This window comes from Neopelma chrysocephalum, unplaced genomic scaffold, assembly GCF_003984885.1.
Source record: "Neopelma chrysocephalum unplaced genomic scaffold, ASM398488v2 Primary Assembly neopelma1_283, whole genome shotgun sequence".
Lineage (NCBI taxonomy): Eukaryota > Metazoa > Chordata > Aves > Passeriformes > Pipridae > Neopelma > Neopelma chrysocephalum.
This window is the reverse complement of record NW_020897945.1, coordinates 672,795-697,985: the sequence shown is the minus strand read 5'-3', so window position 1 is coordinate 697,985 and position 25,191 is coordinate 672,795. Positions and strand designations below refer to the sequence as shown.

Sequence of the window (25,191 nt, the reverse complement as noted above, 5' to 3'; positions counted from 1 at the left end):
TGGGGACCTGCCCTGAGCCACATCCAGGGGGACACACAGCCCCCCACGGCACAGACCCACGGACACCTGCATTGCAGAGCCCCCTGCAACAGAGAAGGGGAAGGGGGGGGCCACAGGGGGTTGCCTTGACCTGCAGTGACCTCCCAACAAGCCCCCCACGGCACAGATGCCTGGGCACCCCAAAAACCAAGGTCCTCATCATGGTGCCAGCTTGTCCCCAGTGCGGTGCGGCCCTTTGTGGGGTGCAGGGTCCCCACAACAACACTCCCTTTATACCCAAACAAGGCCCCCCCAGATGGACAGGGTTGGGGTCCTGGCAGAGCTGGGGGTGACCCTGAGAAGCCCTGGCCATGTCACTGGGGGCTGGAGCCAGCTGGGAGCTGCCCCCCCAAGCTGGGAGAGAAGGAAGAGCAAACCCTGAGGGGGACGAGCCCCCCCGGGCCGGCACCATCGGTTTCACTTCTTTCCTCTAAGCAAATCGAGGGGGTCTGGGGCGGGCACCTCCGGCACCTTCCGGCCCCGGGGGGCACGGGCGTGTCCCCACCACGCCGGGGGGACCGTGGGAGCCCCTGCCACACCCCATGGAAGTCCAGCCCTCCTGCCAATGATTGACACCTGTCAATCATCCACCTACCCAGCCCCTCTCTGCTCATCCCGGCCACAGCCCCCAGGGCGATGGGATGGACCAGGGACCTCCAAGAGCCGTCGACCTCAAACCCTGACCCCTCCACGCTCAGGGGCAGCCAGACTCACCGCTGGGCTTGCACATCCGGATCTGGCTTTGGCACTGGACGACAGGGTGCAGGGGGGGGGGGCGGCGGCCGCTGGCAGCGACTCTGAGGTAGTTTTGGTGGCGAGGTCCGGGGAGGCAGGAGGCGAGGACGAGGAGGAGGAGGAGGAGAACTGCGTCTGGCAGCGGAGCTGCGTCAGGGACTGGGGCATGCCCTGGTAGTGTCGCGTGGCGCTGAGGAGGTCGTTCAGGATCTGCAGGATGGTGCCGATGTCCCGCCGCGGCCGCCCGCTGCTGTCCTGGCAGTTGGGGTGCAAAGTGCCTGCAGGGGGGGCAGAGGTGGGTGTGAGACGAGCAGCCCCCCCCCAGATCCACAGCCCCACCATCCCCATACCCCCTAGACCCACAGCCCCCCAGGAGGCTCAGCCCCACGTACCGGAGAAGGTCCCTGAGAAGACCCCGGGCGCGTGGTTGACGAAGCTCTCGATGACCGCCCCGGGCTTGCGGGATCGGGCCGAGGGGGCCGGGCTGCTGCCCGGGGAGCTGCTGCTGCGGGAGCCACAGTCCACCTGGGAGGGGAGAAAAGTGGGATCAGCCTCTGGGAAGGGGTCTATGGGGGGCACACAGCCCTGCTCCTGCCCTTCTGCCTCCTCCCAAACAGCCGGGTCAGGGGCTCCCAGGCAGGGAGCAGGGTGCAGCAGGCACCCCCAGCCCCAATTTACTGGGACACAAGGAGCTATGGCTGTCCCACCCTTCTGTGCACCAGTGTCCCCGGCCCTGGGGGCCCCAACAAGCCTGCCCCACCCTGCTGTGCTGCGTGAGGGGAAAAGGGAAGCAGCAGAAGCTCCTGTCCACTCTTGGGGACAGGCAGGGTGTGGGACAGGCAGGGTAAGAGCCTGGGTTACACCCTGTCCCTGAGTTCCTCCCCGGGACCTGGGGACATTCTGGAGGCCAGACTGGTGGACAACCCTGTTCCACGCATGGGGAAACTGACGCAGGGACAGGCATTGCCACGGCAGGGCCGGGAAGTTCACAGCTTGGCTTCCCCGCCCCAAAAACCCCGGGACCCCCCCAAAGCCTCACCTCTGAGCAGGAGGAGACCACGCTGCTGTTCACCGTCTGCGTGCTGGCCCCGTGCGAGCGGAACATCCCGGCGGTGATGGGCGCGGGGTGGGGGGCGTTACAGTACACGGGGGGGGCCGGCGTGGCGGGCGTGGGGCTGGGGGCCGGGCTCTGCTGGGGGCACGTGGGCACCACGGGGATGCGGGCGAAGCCGGAGCCGGCGGCACCGTGCAGCGTCCGGCAGTGGGGGCTGGCGCTGGCCCCCGCCTCGCCCCGGCTGGCGATGAGGTGCCGGTGCTGGAGCTGCCCCGTGCTCTGCTGAGCCGCCAACTGCAGCTGCACGAACATCATGTGGTCCCCCACGCGCAGGGCCAGGGTCAGCGGGGACCGGCCCGACAAGAAGTCATTGACCTGCAGAGAGAAGGGACCCCCTTGAGCTGTGGCGCTCGGTGAGACCAGGCAGAGACCCCCCCCACCCCGGTGCCAAGGAGGGGGATGGTGGTTGCCCCCCTTGGGGCCAAGCAGGGGGCGGTGGTTGCCCCCACAGGTCTCCTGCAGCCATAGGGACGGGTCATTGGGGCAGGGAAGGGGTGACACCCCCCACAGCCCCTCAGCCGTGCCAGGCTGGCGGAAGAGCTTGGCTGCTGTCCCCGTACGACCCCGTTCCAGTGCCAGCTCTGTCAGCTGACGGTGCCGGGGGGGTATTTTTCTTCCTTCTGCCCTTCCTGCCCTTTATTCCACAGCAGCAAGATGCCCTCCCTGCCTGGCCACCCTCCCCAGCACTGATCCCAGCAGCTCCCAGTGGGCAGGGACAGGCCCCACACCCGGCCCCGGGGCCAGCACTGCTGTTCTGGCCAGCCCAGTGCCCGGGGAGGGGGTGCCCCTGCAGGCACGGGGAGAACGGGAGGGGGCAGGTGAGGACACGCTGGGTCCTTGCATGCCCACCACCGTGACTCAGGGCTGCCAGGCAGGGAAGTGCAGCCCACCTGCCCCCCTTTCCCCCCACCGAGGGCAGACTGGAGGGGGGGCAGGCCCTGCCCAGCCCGGAGGCTCCAGCTCCGGCAGGTGATGGAGCAGCTGCAGCGCAGAGACAAGAGCTGGGGCCTGACCCTGCCCAGGCCGCAGCTGTGGGGGGGCCCCCCAATCCCCACCACCTGCCGCCCCCCAGCACACACCGCTCAGCCCCCACGACACATAAATCACTTGGCAGCTGTGCCAGGGAACAGGGGAGCCCCCGACACCCTGGCGGGGCTGGGGCAGCCATGACCCCCCCCTGGGCACCCCCTGCCCTGCGAGGGGGGCTGCGCCTCTCGCCCCCGCCAGCCCGGGGCTCACGTGGGGCTGTGGGCAGGACCCGGGGTCAGGGCTAATGGGGATGACGCCACCCCCCAGCCGCGCTGTTCCAGGGCACAGCAGGGCCCGGCTTTCCCAGCCCGTCACGTGCGGTGCCGCGCTCGGCTCCCGACGTCACCCACCCACACCCCACGGCACCTTCGGGGCGCAGCCGTCGCCCGTGGCGGGACGAGGCGAAGGATCCCTGGCAGCCCCACCACCCCCCTGCCCCCAGCGCCGCAGAGAGGGGCCCCCCCGGCCCCGGCCCCGCTCCCCCGCTGCCGCGGAGGCCGGTTCTGAGAAGCCGTGGGAAAAGCAGCTTTAAAAATACCAGCAGCAAAGCCCCGAGCGTGTCAGGCGGAGGCTGCAGAGGAAGGGGTGGGCGGGAAGGAGACACTGCAGCTCTGGACAGGGAGGTTACGGGGCGAGGGGGTGGGAGAGGACAGCGGGCACGCACATGGGCATGCGTGTGCACACGCGTGTGCGCGCACAGGGCACCTGTGCACAGGAAAGCGTCACCCCCGCCCCCGTCCTGCCCCGGTTCCCCTGCCCACAGCAGCCTGCGTGGCCTCATGCCAGGCTGGCAGCCCCGTCCTCACTGCTCAGCCACGACCACCGGCCACGTCCAGAGCTCCAGCCACCTCCTGCCCCTGCATGGGGCTGCTGGGCCATCCCACCCCTGCTGCTGCTCTCAGAGTCAGTGTAGGGGGGATATTTCACACAGGGACCCCCCACACCAGGTCCACACACCACTTGGCCATGCTTGGGGAAGGGGACCAGTCCTCTCTAGTCCCCATCCTGTTCCCACCACGCTCCTCAGTGGGGTCTCTCACAGCCTCCCGGCCCCACCTCACACACAGGGGGAGGCAGCAGGGCAGGACCCCCGCGCCAGCCCCGCCATCCTGCCCCAGCCCTGGCTCCGCACCCCGGCGTTCCCGGGGGAGCCCCGCGCACGTCCCCGGGGCCCTCTGACGTCAGTGGCCTCCCGCTCCCTGTGACTCACCCCGGCCTGCCCTGCCTGACCCCTCGCCAGCGTCGGGAGAAACCAGAGCACCCCAACCCCGCCAAACCCGCGCTGCCGGCGCTTCCCAGCGGCACCAAGAACCACCCCCTCGGTCCCCTGGCAAGGGGGTCCCAGGGCCCCCCGCAGCACCCCCGGGGCTGGGCCGTGGCCCTGAGCCGGCCGGGTCCCCGCGGCGCCCCAGCTCCGGGGCTCCCAGCACCCGCCCCCACGCCGCTGCCAACCCCCCCCCCCGGCGAAACCAGCCCGCTCCAATGCAAACACGTCCCACCCAGCCGCCCGCTCGGCCGCCCACGCCGGGAGGACCCCGTCCCTCCCAGCCAGCTCTGCCGTGGGGGCCGGCACAGCCCCGCCGAGGGGGCTGGGACCGCTGGGCCCCGCAGAGCCCCCACACCCAGGAGCCCCCCCAAGGACCCTGCCAAGCTCTGGGGGGCTCAGCTGCACCGTGCCGGGCTTGGGGCCCGCAGGGATGGGGCAAAGTGTCTCCCGGCTGCTTCTCAGAAACGCAGATGACTCAGAGAACGCTGCATTCCCGCCTCGCTCCGACGCCTGGCCCCGCGTCACCCCGGCCCCCAGCCCCAGACACCTCCAGGCCCCCCACTCTGGGCTAGTAGAGAGTGGGAGCTGCCCCCAGTGAGCCCCTGCCCTACATGGGGAGGGCAGCACCCCCAAACAGGCGCAGGGAAACTGCCCTGGGAGATCCAGAGGGGAAAGGCAAGGCCAGGGCAAATATGAGAAGGGGGAGCAGGAAATGGCCCCACATCCCCTGCAGGGTCTCCAGTTGGGCACAGCTGGGAACCCCCATCTAGCCACTTGTGTCGGCGCCCAGGGATTTTTCTGTGCCAAGGGGGGCAGAGGGACAGAGCCCCCCAGCCACATTCCTCTGGCTGCAGCTCCCGGCCCTCGAAGAGCAGGATGTGTCCCCCCCCATAACATTCCTGGGCAGAGGCACTGGGGGAAGGCAGAGCCGAGGCGGAGGGACCGAACGGTTTGTGGGCTCCCTGGAAAGCGGGGGCAGCCGTGCGGGGCGGGAGGAAGCGCGGGAGCATTTCCAGGAAGCCCCCGTGCCCAGCAGCCACTTCCCCAAAGGCTGGGGAGGGGGTGGCAGCGCCCCGGCCCCCCCCCCCACGCCCAGAGGAAGCGGCTCAGCTCTCCCTGCGCTCCGGAGGCTGCGTGACGCAGGCAGAGCCCAGCAAAGCATGAATGGGAGGAGTGGTTTCCTGCCCCCCCTCCCGCCGCCCCCCAGGTGCTGGCGGTTCCTCCTGCTCAGCCCTGGCTTCCTGAATCACCGACCGGAGGAACCTGCGGTGGGCAGGGAGGTGTGGAGTCGCTTCCCACAGCCAGCGCCAGACCGTAGCCCGCCCACCCACCCTCCTCTGCCCCGCTGTGCTTGGCCGAGGGGGCCACAGCCCAGTGCAAGGGGCACCCCGAGCTCCATGGGTGTCTTGGCTCCCCAGTCCATCCCACCCCGGTGTGGAGCTGCACAGCCTCACGAGGAATACCTGCAGCCCTGAGACTGGGACATGCACTGGGACCCCCGGGCTGGGCTGCCAGCACCAGCCCCCTCTCACAGCTCCGCACCCCAGCTGGGATGGGCAGTACCCCACGAGCACCCTGGGGACCCCGGCAGCCTCTGGCACAGGGCTCTGGTCCAAGCTCACCCCCCTGGCCCACAGGGGGTTAAATCAGCCCCCAAAAGACAAGGTCACCCCGGGCAGCCAAGGGCACCCCGGGCAGCCAAGGGCACTGCAGGTCAGTCCCTGCAGGCAGGGCAGCTTGGCCCTTGCCACATCCCCACAGTGTGGGGGGGCACAGCCATGCCCCCACCAACCCCCTGTCTGATCCCTGGCACCACGCAGGGCTCAGCTCCTTCCCCAAATTCAGCGAGGCAGGTTATAGAAGAAAACCCAGAAAACCAGCCCTTAAAAAAACGAATCTGCAGCATCAGCCAGAAAAAGGAAGGAAAGAGTTTCACAGCAGTAACAGAGACGGAAAACAAAGGAGCGGGGCCTGCGCAGCTGGGGGTAAATTCCACCTTCGCGGCAGGAGCCGGCGGCTGCGCGCGCACCCACGGCTCACCCACGGCTCTCCCACCCTGGGAACGCTTCCGCCCCATGGCTGAGACCCCCTGGCAGCGAGGACCCCCCACCCACCCACCTCCCACCCCGCCAACTGCCAGGAACTCCACAGCGATTCAACCGCGGCCCCGCCAACGCCGCCCGCGGGCCCCTCCACACCCCCCTCCCTGGGGCCCGGCGCCCCAGCACAAGGCCACTGAGCAGGGACACGGAGAGGGACACAGAGAGGGCCAGAACACTCGGGCACAGTCAATCCCACCCCCCAAGGATGGCTCCAAGGAGAGGGGGAAGTGCCCTTTGGGCAGGGGAGGGAAGCTGGGCTCTGCAGCCCCAAAAACCCCCAGTGTGGCCTTGCCAGCCCCCTCAACACCCACAACACGGGGCAGATGGGCAGCCCTGTCCCTGCACTTTGGGGTGGGCAGCTGGGGGGGGGGGCTGCAGCCCCACACCCCCAGGCAGGGCCCTGAGCCGCCCAGCTCTGCCACCGACCTGCTGTGTGACCTTGAGTGAGTCACTTCACCTCCCCAGCTCCCGGCTTGTTTGGGCTGCGAGGCTGTGGTGAGGGACCTCCCTGCGCTGCTCAGGGTGACGGTGCCCGCCCCGGGCACCACCCTCAGCATTCCCAGCCCTGCTGAAGCCCTCAGCATTCCCAACCTCAGCGAAGCACCAACGCCAAAGCTTTTGGGAGGGGAAGCAGAGCGAGGCCGCCGCGGTCCTTTTCCCCCACCCCCCGCCTTTGTCTCCATCCTGCCTCGGCGTCCAGCCCCTCACCTGAGTTTCAGTTAAGCTTTCCAGCGCTTGCATCACCGACTGTTCTGGCCTGGACGCCTGGGACTGGAAAAAAAAGGAGGAGGGGGGGGATTAACATTACAAATGCAGCGAAGGAGGGGGCGTCCGCAGCAGGAGGGAGGGATGACATGTCACTTCCACTATTTCTACACAAGCCCTGAGAAAGGAGTGAAATATTAAACCTGCTGCCGTGCCCAGCCCAGTGCTGCCTCCTCAGCGAGGGCTGGGGCAGCAGAGCCGCGGGGCTGCCAGCACATCACATCCTCATCCTCATCCTCGCCCGGGGCTTTAATAATAGACAGGGACGAGTGGGAGGGAGCAGCAGGAAAAGGGCACTCACCATCAATCCAGCCTCCACGGTGGGCACCAGTGTCAGCTTGCTGCCTTCCACGACCCCCAGGTCCTGCAGTTTGCCGGAGCTCAGGCGGCTGTGGGGGAGAGGTACCAAAAGCGGGGTCAGTGCAGGCCAGGCAGACCCCCCGGGGGGACACACGAGGGGGGACACCAGCTGCAAGCCTGTCTGCTCCCAGGGGACCAAGCCCACCCACCCCAAGCAATTCCAACCCCTGACAGGCAGGAGGGGATCTCGGCACCCCACTGCTCAGCTGATCCCCCGAGGGGGAGCTCACAGTGTGGGGCACCCCTGTCCGGGCATGGGGCAGCGCCGACGGGGCTGCAGCCATCGGGGTGAAGGGGTCAGCGAGGAGCTGGGCTGGGGAGGGGGCACGGGGGGCGGCTCCATGGCTTCGTGGCACAGGAAACCTGCCCACGGGGGGAGGCGGTGGGAGAGAAGCTGGGACAAACGTGGGCGGGGGAGGCAGCACTGTGAACGTGCCCCCCCCGACCCCGTGGGTGCCGGCAGATGGACGCGGTGTCCCCGTGTGTCCCCCCTCCGATCCGGGAGAGACTCGCCAAGTTACTCCGGGCTCGGCCCCACGCGGGCCCCGCTCCACGCGGGGGGTGCGCAGCCCCTCGGCCCGAGCCCCCGGCAGACAAAGGCCCCCCCGGCGCTGGGGGCTCGGGGGGGGCCGGACCGCGCCGCCGCCGGGGCTGAGCCCAGAACAAAGGGCCGGGGCACGGCCGGGCCCCGCCGCCCACAAAGGAGCCCCGGCAGGGCCGGGCGAGGGGGCGGCGGCCGCGCTCCGGTCCCGGCCCGGCGCCCCCTCCCTCCACCCGAGCCCCCCCCCCTCCCTCCCTCCGGCCCGGCCCCCGCTCGCCCCCGCCGCGGCCCCCCGGGCTGTGTCCCCCCCCCCCGCCCCGCACAGGAATGGGGCCGGGAAGGGGGAGGGGGCGGGAGCCTTTGTGCGGTGCCGAGCCCGGTGCGAGGGGGCCGCCCCCGCGCCCAGCCCCGCTGCCGGGGGGCTGGGGACCCCGGGCCCCCCGAGCCGCGCCGAGCCCCCCCCGTGACGTACCTCTCTTTGTGCAGCAGCGCCAGCCGCTCCTTGGGCACCTTGAGGCGCTGGGACAGCCGCCGCTTCAGCCCCTCCACCGTCTCTTCGGCGGGCACGGAGAGCTCATAGCGCGTGCCGGTGGTGGTGTGGATGTAGAGGTTCATGGGGGGCTCGGGCGGCCCCACCTCGCAGGCGGGAGCCCCGCGGCTGCAGCTCCTGGCGCCGGGCTGCGGGTCCATCCGCCGACCTGCGGGGGCAGCGGCGGTCGGTGCCGGGGGGCGACGGCGGGACGCGGCGGTGGGGGGGGGGGTTGCGGGAGCGGACAAAGGAGAGAGCGGGGCCCGCTCCGCCGCACGCCCGGCGGGACCCACGGGAGCTCCGGCTGCGCGGCGAGGCCTCGGGCGGGGGCCGGGAGGAGGCGGGGGGCGGCTGTGGGAGTGGGGGGGGGGGGGCGGTAGAAGCGGCGCTGCCCGTCCCTGCTCTGCCCCTGCTCCGCCGCCTCCTTTCTTTTTGCTCGCCGCCGCTCTGTGCTCTCGGAGCGGGGTGTCTGGGGGCGGGGTGAGGCCCGAGGCCGCGGCGAGGGGCGGGGAGGCCGCCTCGCTCCCCCCTCCGTGGGGCCGGACCCGCCGAACCGGCCGCCGCTCGCGCTGCCGTGGGAGCACCGGGGGGGGGAGGGAAGTTACAATGTAGCAACGCCCCCGGGGGGGGCGGGGCCTCGCCCCTCATTCACTCCGGCTCCTCCGGCGGCCGCGGCCAATGGCGGCGCGCCGGGCGCCCAGACATCCGCGGCGGCGGCCAATGGGGGGCGGGCGCAGGCTCCCCACGTGGCCCCGGGGTGGGCGGGGCGGCCCGGCCGGATTCCTCCCGCCCACGCGGCCGCGCGGCCCCGCCCCCCCCGGGCCCCGCCCCCCCGCGCGCCCTCGCGCCGCGCCTGGAGCCATTCATAATCCCGGCGCACAACAAAGGGGCGCGGGGCCGGGAACGGGGGGTCCGGCCGGGAACCCTCCCCCTCTCCGCGGGGGCCAAGGGGCTTGGCGTGCGAGGCCCGGGCGCCGCGGAGGGGTGAACGCGGGACACGGGGGGGCGGCGGCCCCGGAGCGCCGCGGCGGGGGCGGTGAGCGGCCCCCGCACCGGAGGAGGCCCGCGGCGGGAGGTGACTGCCCGCGGGGCCGGGCGGGAGCCGGGAGCCCCCGGAGCCGAGTGACGCGGGGACACAGAGGCGGAAAGGGCGGAGGGGACCCGCACAGTCACCCGCGGCCGGTCACACCCGCCCGGTCACACGCACCCGCCCCGTCACCTTCCTTAGTGACGCCGTTACAGCTACGGGGGAACCGTCCCGACACGGGGCTGAGCCCCCCCCCGCGTCCCTCATCACGCTTCTAGCTCCCCCATCCCCAGTCCCGCAGCGGGGACCTCCACCCCAGCGGCCCCGGCCCCGGCTGCTCCCTCCCGGGGGGCGGAACGGACGCCCCGGGGCCCGGCCCGGCTCCCGCACCGGGGGGGGCCCGGGGGGGGCTATGAGTCAGCAAAGCGCGGGCGCCCTCTGCCGGCCCCGCCGCGCCTCTTGCGCCCGGGGGGGGCCGCGGGGGCCGCACCGGCGGCCGGGGAGCGCTCACCGAGCTGCCCCTTACCGAGCGACCGGGAGGCCCCGCCGCGGTGCGCCCCGGGGCCGCTGCCCGCCCGCCGGGACGGAGCGAACCGGCCCGGGCAGCCTCCCCCGGTACGCCGCTCCCCGGGAAGCGGCGGGGATCGAGAGGGGCGCACCGAGGTCCCGGAAGCCGGAGCGAGAGGAACCGACCCAGCTCCCGTTCCCCCCAGGGCAGACAAAGCCCCGACTGACCAGGGACACGCTGGGTCCCGGCGGGTGGGCAGAGCTCCCGGACGCCCCGAGCGGGGCTCTGCCGTGAGTGCCCCCAGGAGCCCCGGGGAAACGGGGCCGCCCCGCCCGCTCCAGGGAAAGCAGCCTAGTGAGCGCGGTCCCGGTCCGCGGATCCCCCCCGCACCCCGACCTGGGCTCCCCCCGGCCCGGCGCGGCCCCACTCACCGAGCGCGGCCCCGCGGATCCCGGCGCGGCGGGAGCTCAGCTGCCTCCGGCGGCAGGAAGAGGGAGAGAGACCCCAAAAACGTCCCGGGGGGAGGTGGCGGTCGGTGCGGTGTCCCCTGCCGAGCGCTGCAGCCGGTCCGAGCGCAGCCCTGACGCGGAGCTGCCGGGGAGGTGCCCCAAGTTTTATCCCGCACCGCCCGGGGTGGAGCCTGGCGGGGGCAGGGACCGGGCAGGGACCGGGCTGGCCCCGGCGGCGGCCCCGGCGGTACCCGCACCTGCTCCCGCGGGGGGTTCCGGCCCTTGCCCCCGGGTCCCAGTCTCAGTCCTGCCCCAGGAGTCCCAGACTCTGCCCCCCGTTTCGGATCCTGCTTCTGACCGTCTCCCTGATCCCGGTCTCAGCCCACCGGGGACGTCTTGGCTCCTCCCGGGGTCTCGGCTCTGCCCCACCGGGGCTCCCGGTCCTGGCGCTGCCCCTGCTCCTCGCGGGGCCGCTGCGGGCAGGGCAGGGGGGACAGCCCGCCGTGGGGCGGGGACAGACCAGGCACCTCTCCCGGTCCGGGTGCCCCCTCATTAGGGTCAAAGGCAGTCCGCGGGCAGAGAATGGATGGGCTGAGCTCTCCTTGGGAGCTGAATGTCAAAGCTGCTGCTCGTGGAGACTCGATGTCTAATATCGAGACTCTCTGATGTCTAATAACAAGGTTGGGCTGGCCCTCCCTCCCCCAGGGATTCCCTCTGCCCAACCTCCCACTGCCCAGCCAGGACACGGATTCAGCCCCACAGGGTTTTTTGAAGCAGAGGAGAAGTGGTCTGGTGGGCACCAGTGCTGGGGGGCAATGCCCCGGGGTCACGGGGTGGAACCCGGTTCCCCCCAGGCCGCGGTGTGCGGGGCCGGCGGCCGCCCCGCCTGCACAGGGAGGTGCTCGTGACCTCGGGCTGCCTCGCCGGGTCTCTCTCTCGCAGACAATGCCCTGGCACACCGAGACACAAAGCAGCTGGAGGGGGGATCTGGCGGCCAGTCCGCAGCGGGGAGGGGGCCGCACGCCCTGACCCACGAGGCAGCGGTGCAGGGGCCCGGTGGGAGCCGAGGGGGGGCTCATTGCAGCCCCAAAATGCTGCCGCTGCGCCCCTCCCGCACAGCCTCCCCCGGGGTGGGTGCAGATGGCTGGGTGGGATCGAGGCCCCTCATGCGCGAGGCGCAGAGCTGGGCTGGGAGGGACCCTTTGTGGCTCAGCCTGCAGCCCCCCGCCCACCCCGGCCCCCTCCGGGCTCTCAGGGGGGAGATGAGCTCAGGCGGCTCCAGCTCCGGCTCCTGCCATTGTTGTCCCTGGGAGAGGGGCCGGGGCAGGGATGCGCCATTGTTCTCCCCGGGAGCTGTGGAGCTCCGGGCCTGCAAAGCCACCCCTCAAGGGGCCACATCCCCAGCTGGCTCCCCAGCAAGGAGAGGGGGCAGCCGGGGCCACAGGTTTGGCCCTGCCACAGTTTGGGCTTGTGCACCAGGAGGGGGGCCACGGTGGGGACAAGGTGTCAATCCAGAGCCACCCCTGCTGGGAGCAGGGTCCAGCCACCAGCCCCTGGCTCCCAGCCCGGTTCTGTGGGGAGGGACAAGGAGACATCACAGCCATGGCTGTGAGCGTGGCCTGCTTGGGTCCATTGGCAGAGCGGCCGTGCCCCAGGGGCAGGGCATCTCCCCGTGTCCTGGCAGCTCTGAGGAGCCCCTTTCCCAGTTGCCACCCTCCTCACATGGCTCCATCTCCTTCCCGGGAGGAAGCTCATCTCCCCTGGCAATCCCACGACTCCAGGAGATGGTGCTTTAGGAAGCGTGTGCAGATTTCAGTGTGGTTGAAGGTATCCGGAGCCTCCAGAGACGCAAGCTGGGAGATCCCAGGATTCCCAGCAGCCCAGATTTTGTGTGTTTAGTTTATTGTGTTGCCCTGGGAATAAATCGTTAAAGATTACAGGCAGACTCGGGCATAATTGCTACACGGCATCCGAGGCTCCCGCGTCTCCAGAGGGAGCGTTCTCCAAACCCCGCACGGCTGAGCAGCTCCGGGAGAGACAATCCGACGAGCAAATACCTACACAAATCCCGCTGCAGGCCACACGCAGCTCCCGCAATCCTCTTAGCTAACCTGGGCCCCGGGATTAGCCCCCGCGGCGGCTCACGCACCCGGCCGGCGGCGCGGGCTGGGCCGGACGACAGGGGCTTACCCAGGTCCCACCGGGACACTTCCCACGGAGCCTGGCCCCTGGGCACGTCCCGGTGCCAGGGCAGAGACGGGACAGCACTGCAGTGTCAGCTCCTCTGTGTCCCATCCCACAGGCCCCAACTCCGGCTGGGAGCCCCAAATCTTTTGGGGGCTGGTTCTTGGAAGTCCTCTGCCTCGAAGGAAGGGAATTCCCAGCCCTCCTTTGGGGAAATCCCCCACAAGCCCCGGGCAGCAGCTTTTCTCTTTTCTCTCGGTTTTTTGGGTTTTTTTTGTTTTTTTTTTTTTTTTCCTTTTGGACTGAATTCCTGGCTGATTCCACAGCTTTGGCAAACGGGGATTTTATCGCAAGTCTCTGCATTCCCCTCGCAGGCGTGGGGTCATGGGATTAGGGCAGAGCTGACGCTGGCTCCAGAGCAGGGAGAGGAGGGGAGAGGAGGGAAGAGGGGGTGTTTCTGCCTCCTGTGGCTGCAGAAGATGCCAGGCTGCAGCCTGGGGGGACCCAGGATGGACAGGGACCCTTTTCTTCCCTCAGCCCCCAGCCTGTGAAGGGGAGTGATCCTATGGCTGCAAAAGGGCTCCCGGGCTGTGCAGTGCCCGGCTGGGGCCTCATGTGGAGCTGCCGCAGTGAGTGGGAGCGTTCCCACGGGCACGGGGCCAGCGGCCGGGATCATGCGGGGCACACCCCGGCAGGAGGGTGCAGCCGAACCGCTGCACCTCCACCCGCCCGGCCCGGCCCACCGGGCACCGCCGGGACCACCACGGTGGGAGTGGTGCAGGGCTGGGGGTCCCAGCACCCCCTCCCCGTCCCCCCAAACCCCACGGGGCCGAGCGGCTCAGCCTTAGTCACGGCGGCGAGCGGTGACTCAGTCGCCCGGCGCGCTCAGGTGAGCCATCGCTGCTGCCGTGAGTAAGGAGCTGCTGATCCCACCCTCCTGGCACCGCGCCGGGCACGGGCCCCCCCTGGAGCCCCCACCGGAGCCCCCCATCTCGCCAGGCTCGGGGTGGCCTCGTTGCGGGCGCGGGTGTCCTTGGGCAGGACGGCCGTGCCTGTGCCCGTGACGCTGGCGGGGCTGTAAACACCCAGGCGTGTCCTTAGAAACACACAACCGGCTCCGTGTGTTCCCAGCTCTCGGGGACGTGTCCTGGTGGCCTTTGGCAGCGTGTCCAGGCGTCGCAGCCTGGGGACACTCCAGCTGCCAGCCCGATGCAGCCGGAGCCAGTGGCCCAGCCTGGCCTCGCCTGCCGTGCCCTGGCTCTGGGGCACCCCACACTCCTGGGAGCTCTGCCCATCACCTGGCCTTGGGCCTGGCCAGCCCCAGACACGAAGTCACCCCTGGAGTGACTCAGGCAGCCCCTCTGGGCTTGAGGGGGACTGGGCACACAGCGGGCAGGGGGACCCCAGCACAGGCCTGGATGGCTCCGGTCGGACCCTGGGGTGAGTCAGCTCCTGCACAGGGATGGGGACGGTGGAGTCACCGCAGGGGCTCCCACCCACCTGGCCCTGGCCCTGGGAAGGATGGCGAATCCCTCTGGATTTAGCAGTGCCCAGGTGTGGGGCCATACTTGGCTGTGCTGGGCTGTGGCCCTGCTGCCACGGTGAGGCCAAGGCTATTCTGAGCTCCCTGAGCTCATGGGCCCCTTCAGGACGCTGAGCTCCCGTCCCTGCTGACACCAGGCAGTGCTCCCGGCCCCCATGGCCCTCCCCCAGCCAGGGGTGAGCAGAGGTTTGAGCCCCAGCCCTGCTTCAGCCAGGATTCCTGCTGGGAGGGGCAGGGGAACTGCTTCCCCATCCCTGGCCACCTCCTGTCCTGCCCCGTGCCCCAGCTCTGCCGCTGCCCCACTGCCCCAGTGCCCCCCAGGTCCCATCCTGTGCCCCAGCCTGTGCCGTGTGCCAGTGCTGGTGTGGCAATTGGCAATCACAGAAATCCCGGGTCAGGAGAGGTCCTGGCGGTTACATCAGCAGCTTGGGCCAATGCTGCCAGCTCGTGCCAACCAACAGGACGCTCCCCTGGGCATGGGCCGGGGGCTGAGACCCCCCCAGTGGGGAAGGACTCAGCTCCTGCACCTGGGGAGCCCTGGAAACACAGGTGGGAAACTGCCAGGGTGGGAAGGGGCACCCAGGGCACAGACCCCCAACCACTACAGCCAAGAGACACCAGAGCCCTGATCCCCAAAATCCCCTGCACCCCCTGACCCCCCGCTCCTCCTCCCTCAGCGTCAGTGGCTGTTTCCCAGACGCTGCCACATTTCTTGGTTTGCTTTAAATCCCGGCTCCAGGAGTCAGCCCGACAGCTCAGCTGTTGTTGGTGTTGTTGTTATTATTATTGTTATTATCATTATTATTATAAATGCTTGAGCAAGTTGCCAGCCTTGGGGAGGGGAAGGACTCAGGATTTTGGGAGCCTCCTTGAATACACACTGAACCTTGATCCTGGGGTGACCCAGGCTTGTAAAACCATGGGAAAGTAACCCCCTATCCTACCGTATCCCATCCCACTCCAACCCACCCCACCCTATCCCATCGCACCACACCCCACCCCACCCTATCCCATCATCCCATCCCATCCCACTCCAGCCCTCTGATCAGGCTGTGGGTTCACCCTGTGGGGCATCGTCCCAGTCCTGCCTGCACACAGGCTGGCAGTGCCATGTGGGATGGATTCTGCGGATCTCAAGCCCGTGCCCAGGGCTGGGGTGATGCCAGTGGAGGATCCCGGTGTCCAGCAGGGGAGCAGGGGGGCGTGGGGCAGTGGAGTCCTGCCAGGCTGCCCCAAGCACTGACACACTCAGGGCGGCGGCATTCCTGCCCCACACCTGCCCTGGCTCCCCTTGGAGCTGCCTCAGGAATGTGGGAACCTCACCTGGGTGGGGAGTGCAGTGCAAGCCCAGGGCCACGGGCCCCCCTCCACCCTCCACTGCCCTAGGGGGCTGGGGGCTGGAGGGGGGCCAGCAGCCCTTGGGCCCAGTGCTGCCCCTGGCCCTCTGCCAGGCTGGCACCCCCGAGCTCCCAAAGCCAGGGAGAAGGAACAGGATCCGTGCGGGCAGGATGTGCCCCAGGAAACCCCGAGTTGGGCGGGATGGGGACGGAAGGAGGCACTTCCTCCCGGCCTCGTCCCTGCACATTCGCGTGCAATTCCCCGCCCTGAAGGGGCACACACGTGTGCGCAACCACGCGCGCTCCCCCTGCACACGGACGGCGGCTCACGCCTCCCACGTGTGTGCACACCCTCGCCCCGGTGGGCGCTGCATCCCCACCCACGCTCCCTCCGCTGCCTCCTCGCGCCGTTCCCACACCCCCCGCCAGGCCCAGGGCACCCCCTCACTTCCCGGCCCCCCGCGCTCCCCTGCGGCCGCGGTTCCTGTTTACGGTGACGGAGCCGCCTGCCCGGCCCTCCCTGCCCGGCCCTCCCGGCACCGGGGGTGGCTGCCGGGGCAGGGGCATCGCTGCGGGTCCCACCACACGGCCCCGGTGTGGCCTCCTCGCCCGGGCCTGACCCCGGTACCGGTGCCGGTTCCCGGCTGCGTGGGATCACCCGCTCCCCACGGCCCATTCTGGGAACAGCAGCAGGAAATCCTGATGGAAGGAGAGCTGGACCCCACATGGCACAAGCCGGGCGAGGCAAAGCTGCTGCCCCTTCCCGCACCCTGCACTGCCGAGCACACCTGGACCGTCTGGCCGGGGCGTGGCCCCGTGCCCAGGTCAGGGGCTCAAGGGAGGTGCCGTGCCCGGGGTCCGGGCGAGTCACGAGGAGCCGAGGGAGGAATCCAGCCCTGGGCCGGACCCACTGCGCCGCATTCCCCAGGGCCGAGCCACGCTGTGGGGAGCCGGGCTCAGCTCATCCCGGCGCCCGACCTGTGGGGAAACTGAGGCACCGGCTGGGGAAGTGACTCACCTGCACTGTGGCCTTTAAATGTGCTGCTCCGATTAGATAATGAGCGGAAGGATCAGAGGGAGCCCGACAGCCCCTCATTAAACCTTGGTCTCCCCACGGAGCCTTCAGCTCCATCGGAGCCTGTGGCCACCCGGGTCGGTGCTGGCCCGCAGGACGCAGCCCTGCCCTGAACCCACCCACTCACATCCACACAGGGCCAGAGCACCTCACACCCATCCCCATCGGAGGGTCGCTGCCCACGGGTTGTTTCGCAGCCCCTCAGCAGGACTCTGCAGCTTTGGGGTGCCCTGGCTGGGACACGAGGCGCAGGGGCCGCAGTCGGTGGGGTCGGGGCCGCAGCCCATCTGCCGAGACAGGATGTGGGGCCGGATGGGGGACACAATGTGGGGAAGTGAGGAGGGGACAGCAGGGACGGGGACATCTCACGGACACAAGCGGGGTCACAGCCCTCTAGTCCCCAGTGCTCCCAGGCACCTGGAGCTCCAGCTTCTCCTGGCCCCCCACGTGCCCCCGGCACTCCGGGTGCTCCCACCTCCTGCACCTGCCTGGCCCGGGGGGGCCCTGCCTGCAGCGGCCTGTCCGCGGGCGGCCGGGACGCGAAGGAGCTGGTTGGGCTGGGCGGGTGTCGGGTGGGAGCGGGGTCTGCTCAGCCCACACAGGCGTGGCTGCGGCAGCAAAGCTCCGCGCCCGGCTGGCCCCGTCCTGCTGGGTGGCAGGAGCCTCCCGCGCCGCTCTCACCCCGGGGCGCGCGGGCACACCCCGTCATTACCCCACGGCAGCTGCCGGCGCTGCCCGGGCAGGGAGGGGACGGCAGGGCCGGGACGTGGCCGGACGGCAGGGCCAGGTGGGGATGGGGATGGCGGGGAGCCATCGCCCACCCGTGTGCAGACCTCGCCTGCTGCAGGGAGGGCAAGCGGGGGGCGTGTGCCCCCTCTCTGCGTGGGACCCCGCGGGGGCACCTGGGCCCCACCGGTGCCCCCGACACGTGGGGGAGGCAGCTGGGGTCAGGCCCAGCAGCTGCTCAGGACATGCCCTGCAGGGCCGCAGTGCACAATGATCCCATTGAGGTCCTGCGTGGCGGGGGGGGGACACCCAAGGTGACGGTGGTAGAAGTGACTCCAATGTCACGCCAGGCCTCAATCCTGCTATTTATACCCGGTGGAGGGGCAGCCTTTGAGGGAGCGGGCATGGAAGCGCTGCCGCTTCCTCCTCCCCACCGCACGCTGGGGCATCCCAAAGGGGAGTGGCCCCGGCCCCCCCCAGCTTCCCCTCCCCACCCTGCGCCCCAGCCCGGCGCCAGCCCCGCCAGGAAGAGCCCCAGCGCCGGGACCAGCTGCAGCCGCTTCCTCCCGGCCCAGCCCCGCCAGGAACTGGGAAGCCTGAGGGGCTCTGAGCCCCCGGCTGCGGCAGAGGCAAAGGGAACCAAGCAGTGGATGGAGCCCCAGGGCCCACGGGGGCTCACGCTGGGTGTCTGGGTGCTGGATGCCGGGATCCAGCTGGGAACTCCTTGGGAACCTCCCAGCTTTACCAAGGGCGAAGTCCCGGCACATCAAAGGCGGGCGGGGGCAGCGGGAGCCAGGGCAGGAGCCTTTGGTCCCTGCCAGCGCCCGGCTCCGCCGCCCCACGTTGCTCCCACCGCCCTGAGCTGGGGTCCCGGGCCGGCACACCTGGGTCCGGGGTCGTGCCCCCCGCGACGTGGCACCCAGCCCATTGCTGTGCCAACCGCCACCAGCTCCGGGTGTATTTTCTGCACCAGGGCCGCCGTGGGAACCTGGACGGGTGCCACCTCATTCCGCTGGGCTCTCTGGGCCGCCTTTGTAGCCGGCGTCGAGCCCAGCTGGCAGCCGCTTCCTGCCCGGCCTCCCCCTGCCCCGCACTGGTGGTGGCCCCGGCCAGGGGGCAGCAGGAGGGGGCTTTGCTGGAACCCCCAGCGTGGGGCCGTGCACCCCTCCGGCCCCCACAGCTCTGGGCCGGCTCCAGTGGAGCCAAGAGTCAGCAGCTGCCAAGGCTGCCCTGAGTGAGGGCCATGCCCGCGACCCCCGGGGCCACCAAGCCCCTGCCGAGGCACCTGGGACCCCAGTGATGGCAACGTGCCACCCCCACCGCCCCTCGCCTGACCCCGGCAGCTCCTGGGGGGGCTTCCCAGGGGGCTCCCCCACAGAGGTGCCATCCCCAAACGCAGCAGCGGGGTCTGGGATTCCCACGTCCCGTCCCTGCTCTCCCTGGCCTGCAAGTGGCTTTCCCCGTTCCGTGCCTCAGTTTGCCAGGAGAAGCTGCCCTGGGCCAGGGTTTGCCGCGTGGCCGGCAGCACCGCGGGGCTGCTGGCCCAGGAGCAGCTGCTGGCCCAGGAGCAGCGTGACAAGCTCCGTCGTGCTGGCTGCAACACCCGCCCTCCCCAGCGCCCGCGGCACCCGCTCCTGCGCCTGCATTTCGGGGGTGAGGCCGGCGGGGCGACGCTCCCCGTGGGCTCCACCACCTGGAAACAAAGCAAAGCACTCCCGGGACCGGGACCGAGGGGCCCCGCTGGGACAGATCCCGGTGCTGGACCCCGAGCCGGGTCCCGCTCCTGCCCGCGGGGATTTTCCCTGAGCTGTGCCATGCTCCCTCCACGGGGCCATGTGGGTGGGAGGGCGGCGGAAAAAGAGCATTTTCCAGAGCTGGAAACCCAGAGGAAAAAGGCTGCCGGCCGGAACGATTAACATGGGTGGGTTAATCATTACAGCAACCCCCCCCACACCCGAAGGAAGCTGCGAGGATTCGGCCTTCGAGCCGCCCAAGGGCAGCGTGGCCCAAGGACGCGCCGGGCTGTGCTGGCAGCGTGTGGAGCCTCCACTGACCTTCCCATGCTGGGGCCGTGGGCAGCACCCACAGGCACCGGGGAGGGAGGGGGCCGGATCTGCACCTGGGCACTGCACGGCCCGGCAGGGACAGGAAAGGAGCTGCCTGGCACCCTGGAGGGCTGTGTGGGGGCTGCTGCCACTTCCCGCAGCCCCCTGGCAATGTGAGGGGTGGGGGTAGCCCCTGTACCCCCACCCTGACATTGCAGACTGGGCACTGAGGGCGCGAGGCAGCAGCAGGGTCAGGCAGGATCCCAAGTGGGGCCGGGCAGGATCCCAAGTGCCGAGGTTTGGGCAGGGAAAGGGGCGGCTCTGCGGGATGAGTCAGCCCGGCGGGAGCGGGGCGTCCTGGGGCTGCGGTGGGGTTTGGGGTTGTTTTTCCTGCAAAGAGAGGAGAGCTGGAACCTTTCGCCTGCATTCGGGACTGGGTGGGACGGGGAAATGCCACGCGGCCGAGCGCAGGGAGGGCCGGCAGCGCTGGGAGATTTGGCCCGGCAGAGCCCGGCCCGTCTCGGAAATCATCCCCCGGAGAAGCGACGCCGCCGGCAGAATCCGTGATGCTTCACTTTCCGAGCGCTCCCGGCCCTGCTCCCCGCCCTCCATCTGGCAGCAGAGCACGCGAGTCATGGGCGAGAGCCCTGGGTGGAAGGGGAGGAGGAGGGGGGCAATGCCGGCCCCCTGCCCGCTCCCCCCACGGCCAGGGGAGCTCTTCCCTCTCACACCCACTGCCCAGCCCAGAGCAGGAGCCAGACAGACCCCAGGCTCCTGGGAATAACTCCACTGCACTGTGCAGATGCTCCCAGCCCTGCATGCCCCCAGCAGAGACAGGGACCCAAAGGCAGAGTTACCCCAGTTACCCTGGAGAAAGGCCTTTTGCCCAGCTGTGAACGGAGGCCGTGGCGCCCAAGGGCAGGTGCCAGCACTCCAGGGAGTGGCACCACCAAGTGCCAGGCCAGTGCCACCATCTCCCCAATCCCGGCTGGTTTCGGGGACAGAGGAGGGAGATTCCCCCACTGAATCACATCATGGTCCACACTGTGGAGCTGCCTCCCCCTTCCCTGCCCCCCCGGTAGGTTCATCCCCACAGTGAACCAGGAGCAGGGAAGGGTTTTGCCTCCGGAGCAGCCACAGCTGCACATCTCCTGCCCCCAGTCAGCCCATTCTCGTGGCATCCAGTGGGACGCGACTGATGGCGGCTCCAGCGTGGGCAGCGGGAGCCGGGGGAGGAGAACGCGGCTCTGCAGAGCCGGATAACGAGCAGGGAGGGGAAGGGCCAGAGGCAGAGGTGAGGGGCTCGGAGCCGAGGCTGCAGCAGGAGGTCCCTGCGGGGAGTGGGCTGGGCTGGGAGCGCGGAGGAGCTCAGTGAATCGCCCACACGTGGCCCTGCACCCCCAAAGTGCAGCTCATGACGAGTAGGGCTGTGACACCACCAGCCAGGGCTGCTCCGGTCCTGGCTCAGGACAAAGCCCTTTCCCTGCACCCACGAGGGCAGGAGAGGCCCCATCCCGGGACAGAGTGGGGGCACTGTCTCCAGGGTCTCTGGACATGGAAGAGCTGGAGGTGCCCTCGCTGCTCCCCCCAGACACAGCCTACAAGTCCCAGCAGCCGTCAGGCCGTGGAGCTCCCAGCCAAGGGCACCCTGTGAGGGGCAGGGCCGGATTCCTCGGCCCCCCCGACTCCCCCCCCCGCGCTGGCGGAAGGCAGTGGGAAGAGCTGGTGAGAGGACGCTGACGGAGACACTTTTTTCCCATCCTAAAAATAGCAGCTGGCCGTTTCCCCAGCTTCCCGGCCTCGCCAACGCTCTTCCATTAGATGAAAAACCCGAGGCAGCCACCTTCCGTCAGCACGGCTGCGTGTGCCGGGGGAGGCTCACGCAGCCCAAATAGCAGCCGGGGACAGAGAGGGGCAGCGGGAGAGGCAGCGGAGCCGCCCGGCCCCCGTTATTCCCGAGGTGTTTTAATTAGCACAGCCCCGGCTCGGAGGATTTGCTCATGCTCGGTACAACGTCTGACCTTTGAAGGAAAAGAAGAAAGGGAATGAGAGGGGAAGGGGAAAAGGCACTGGAGCAGCTCAGGAGCTGGAAGTCGGCTGAGCTTCAAATAGGCTCCGCGTCAGGCACTCGGAGGCTTTTAATAAGCCACAGAGTGAGAAATTTAACACCACGGGCTCTATTTTTGATCACTTGTGAAGGGGGGGGAGAGAAAGACAGAGCGAGCAAGAGGAGGGGGAGGAGGTGGCGGTGAGAAGAGGAGGCAGCCAAGATTACATCCTGGGTGGCAGCACCGAAAATAGCCGTGCCCCACTCCGGGAGGGAGCGGTGGGAGCCGCGCGGGGCCCGCGGGAGGCCGGAGCAGTGACCTCCCAGGAGCTGCTGCCCACACAGGCAGCCAACGCACCTTCCCGGGCTGGAACACGGCAGGGAAAAGGGGATTAGAGCGTGACAGCTCTGCAAAGCAGAGGGAACCCGAAATCCCTTTGGGAGGAGGGATGGGGGGGCTTGGGGAGGGTGGCACCGAGTGAGGGACCCGGCAGCATCTGGTGCCGTGAGCAGGACATGCATCCCTGGTGCCTGGCACACAGGCAGAGCCATCCCCTCACTCAAACACGCCCCTTCCCAGCGGCTCTGGGGCCCGGAGAGCCCCTCCTGCTTCCCTGGAACCCCTCCTGCCTCCTCAGACAGGGCTGTGTCCAGCGAGCCCCGGGTGAGCCACGACTGCAGCAGAGTCTCAGCCGCCCCCAGCAGGAAAGTCCCACCACGCACGGCATCTGCTTCCCCCTGCACCGAGCCCGTCTCTGGGGGCAGGGGGAGCTCTCCCTGCTCCGTGTGGGAGCAGCACTGTGCTGGAACAGTCCAGCCAACGGGGTTCCTGCGGCACCGGAGCCGGGAGGCCGAGGCAGAGCCAGCGGTGGGGCAGGGAGCCAGGACAGGACAGCTCTGGAACAGACCTGTACTCCTCCTGTGCTGCCATAATCCTGCTGTCCAGGTGATTACTGGAGGTGGAGGTGGCTGGAGCACCGGGAGGGGGTTATAAACCTGCCCCATGAGCCTCGTGGGGGAAGATCTGCCCCGGGAATGCCCGGCTGATCCCCAGGGCAGCGCTGGTGACACCTTCCCTGGGTGCATCTGCCCCCCAGCCCCCAGCCCGGGGCAGGAGCCGGGAGCTGATCCCAGCTCTGCTGTGATTGCTGCGCGGGAAGAAGGCGACGTGCCACGAGAGGGGGTTGCATTTCCTTTTAATTGATGAGAACGTTTTCTCCACCTCCATTCGCCCCACTCCATCTGTGCAGCTGGGGAGCAGGACAGGGACGGGCTGGGAGTTCTGCACCCACGGTGGGATTCCTGCAATGCACAAAGCAGGGTTGGGTTACTGAGGGGGGGGCTTGGCCGGGCCGTGGATCCCGACCCCGGGGCTTGGCCCTGCTCCAGCTGCTCAACTGCTGAGAGTAAACAAGAGCCAGAGTCTCCCTGGGACCAAAGAGCACCCGGAGCAGAGATGAGGAGATAGTGGGAGCCAGTGCCCTGCTGTGCTCGGGGCTCATGGAGGCTCTCAGTGACTCACCCCCCAGAGTCCCCGACTGCCAGCACGTGGGAATGGGAGGGAGGAGGCACAGTCTGAGCAGGGCAGAGGGAAAAGGGGCCATGAGGTAAGAGCTTGGTTTCACCTCCCCCGAGACTGAAGCTGCTTGTCCTAGTGGGAGGGAGTGTGTGTGACAGAGGCCATGCAGGGCAGAGGCCACTTAGTGCCCAGGTACCCCCTGCCTGCCCCTGAGCACTGCCAGTCCCGGGGGGACCTGGGGCACCAGTGAGGCCCTGGCAGTGACAGCAGCTCCCAGCCTGTCCTGGCATTAGGGCTGAACCCTGCAGTGTCAGGGCTGAACCGGGCACAGCCCAGCCCGGCCCTGGGCCCTGTTGCCACCTAGTGGCCCTGGGTCAGCTCTGGGCTGAGGGGTCCCATAAGCCCCCCCAGAGCTGAGGCCTGACCCCAGCAAGGGACAGCTACAGAGTCACTGCTCCCCAGAAGCCAGGCACCACCCCTCGCCCACTCCAGCAGCCCCACAGGACTCGTCCCCAGAAGCAGGTCTGGACACTCAGCCAGGCCCCAGGTGACCCTCACCTGCATCACTCCAGAGCCTTCACCAGGGCTTCGTTGGCTTCTACCTTAATCTGAGCTTCTGCTTTAGCAGCTTCATCAGACGCTGCAGCCACTTCTGACACGGCCTTCTCCAGGTTGGATTTTGCAGTCTGAACAGAGGGGCACAAGGAATGTGTCAGCAGGAGACACCACAGGACAGAGGACAATCCTACAGCCCCCAAGTCACCCCCTCCCTCCCAGTTGTTGACCCCACAGACACTGACCTGGGGCCCTGTGGAGCAGCCAACACAGCTGTGCTGGCCCCAGACACCTTATCAGCAGGGAAAAGCTCTTTCTGGAGCCCAGGAGGGGATGGGGACAAGGTCAGTGTCTGTCTGACAGGCGAGAATAGCCTGGGGAAGGTGAATGACTGCACAGTTCCCACTCCCTGGAGCCCTGAGCCTTTGATCTGGGTGATGGGGGTGCAGGCACAGCTCCTGGTCTGGGCAGGGGAAGCTCCTGAGCCAACCAGAGTAGAGAAGCAGGGGGTAAAGCCCCCTGGGGAGCCCCCAAGGGCTCGGGGTACTCACAGCCAGGTCCAGCATGTCCATGGTCACCGCCTCCTCCGCCAGCACCTGCACCGTGGAGTCGGCGTTGACGGTGACGGAGCCGCTGCTCACTGCGAGGCACAGAAGGGAGGGTCAGCCAGGGCTGCCAGAGGGGCTTGTCCCTGGCACCTCCACCATCCCTTCCCCAAAACAAATCCTTGGCGCCCTCCTGTCATGCTCCCAATGTTCAGGGCCTCAGTTCCCACCCCAAGGGAAGCTGGAGCAAGGTATGGTCCCAGAGAGCCTGAGCAGAACCAAGACCCAACCCCAGCCCACAGAGCCCCAGCTCCCAGGCCAGTGCCTGGCAGGGCTGGGAAAGCAGAAATCCCTGGAAGTGCACCAAGGCACACCTGGCTGGGCAGAGCCTCCCTTGTGAAAGCACTGAGAACATCATCCCCACACACACCTTTCCTCCCCAGCTCCTCCTGCCTCGCTCACCGAAGTACTTGGTGGCCGTCCCATCCTCGGCGTAGACTGTGACCACGCCTGGCCGGAGCACCTGCAGCGTGGGGACGTGGGATGCCAGGATCCCAAAGGAGCCAGTCAGCGTGGGCACGTCCACCTGCTTCACGTTGGCACCGTTGTAGAACACCTGGACGGGGAGGACGCAGGAAAACAGTCATCAGGAATCGGGGGATGGAGAGTGTCAGGGAAGAGCCCAGGGACGCAGTGGGCAGCTGGCACCATCCAGAGGGAGCATCCCAGCTCCATCCCAAGGGAACAGCCCGGCTCCTGGCAGGTTCAGCACGCCCAGGTGTGCCCAGGACAGGCTACACCTGCACGGCAGGCAGCAGGGCCGGGTTCCAGAGGAGGGGTCCTGGCACGGGGAGCGGGGATGCGTTCCCAGCTCCCGGGGCACACGCAGACGCGGAGTCGGGAGTGGGCGAGAGGCGCCGGCTCAGCCGGGAGCAGCCTGGGAAGCGCGTGGGGAGCCCTGAGCCGGTGTCCCCGCTGCGGCCCACGCGGCCCGGCTGTCCCTGTCCCTGTGCCCGCGCCCTGCCCCGGGGACAGCGCCGGCCCCGCCGCCCCCGCAGCCCCGGGCACGGCGGGGGCGGCCCGGCCGGGTCCCGGTGCGGGAGGAGCAGGAGCGGCCCCGGGAGCGCCGCGGCGGGGACGGCCCGAGGTC

The 25,191-nt window shown here is 69.2% G+C and overlaps 2 protein-coding genes across 2 annotated transcripts in view; both read right to left on the bottom strand.

Moving 5' to 3' along the window:
* MIDN (midnolin) overlaps window positions 1–8,842 on the bottom strand; it is a 9,522-nt gene extending 680 nt beyond the window's left edge. The window contains 7 exon segments of the mRNA XM_027704594.1: window positions 754–817; window positions 820–1,052; window positions 1,167–1,299; window positions 1,814–2,203; window positions 6,995–7,057; window positions 7,353–7,440; window positions 8,425–8,842. Coding sequence (XP_027560395.1) covers window positions 754–817; window positions 820–1,052; window positions 1,167–1,299; window positions 1,814–2,203; window positions 6,995–7,057; window positions 7,353–7,440; window positions 8,425–8,642 — 1,189 coding nt within the window. The 5' untranslated portion in view covers window positions 8,643–8,842.
* A 13,759-nt stretch (window positions 8,843–22,601) lies between these two features.
* On the bottom strand, window positions 22,602–24,780 carry ATP5F1D (ATP synthase F1 subunit delta). Its single transcript, XM_027704550.1, is given in 4 exon segments — window positions 22,602–22,724; window positions 23,500–23,627; window positions 24,048–24,136; window positions 24,504–24,780. Coding segments are annotated over 3 exon segments (474 nt in total). The 5' UTR covers window positions 24,766–24,780; the 3' UTR covers window positions 22,602–22,724; window positions 23,500–23,504.
* Between the last annotated feature and the right edge of the window lie 411 nt (window positions 24,781–25,191).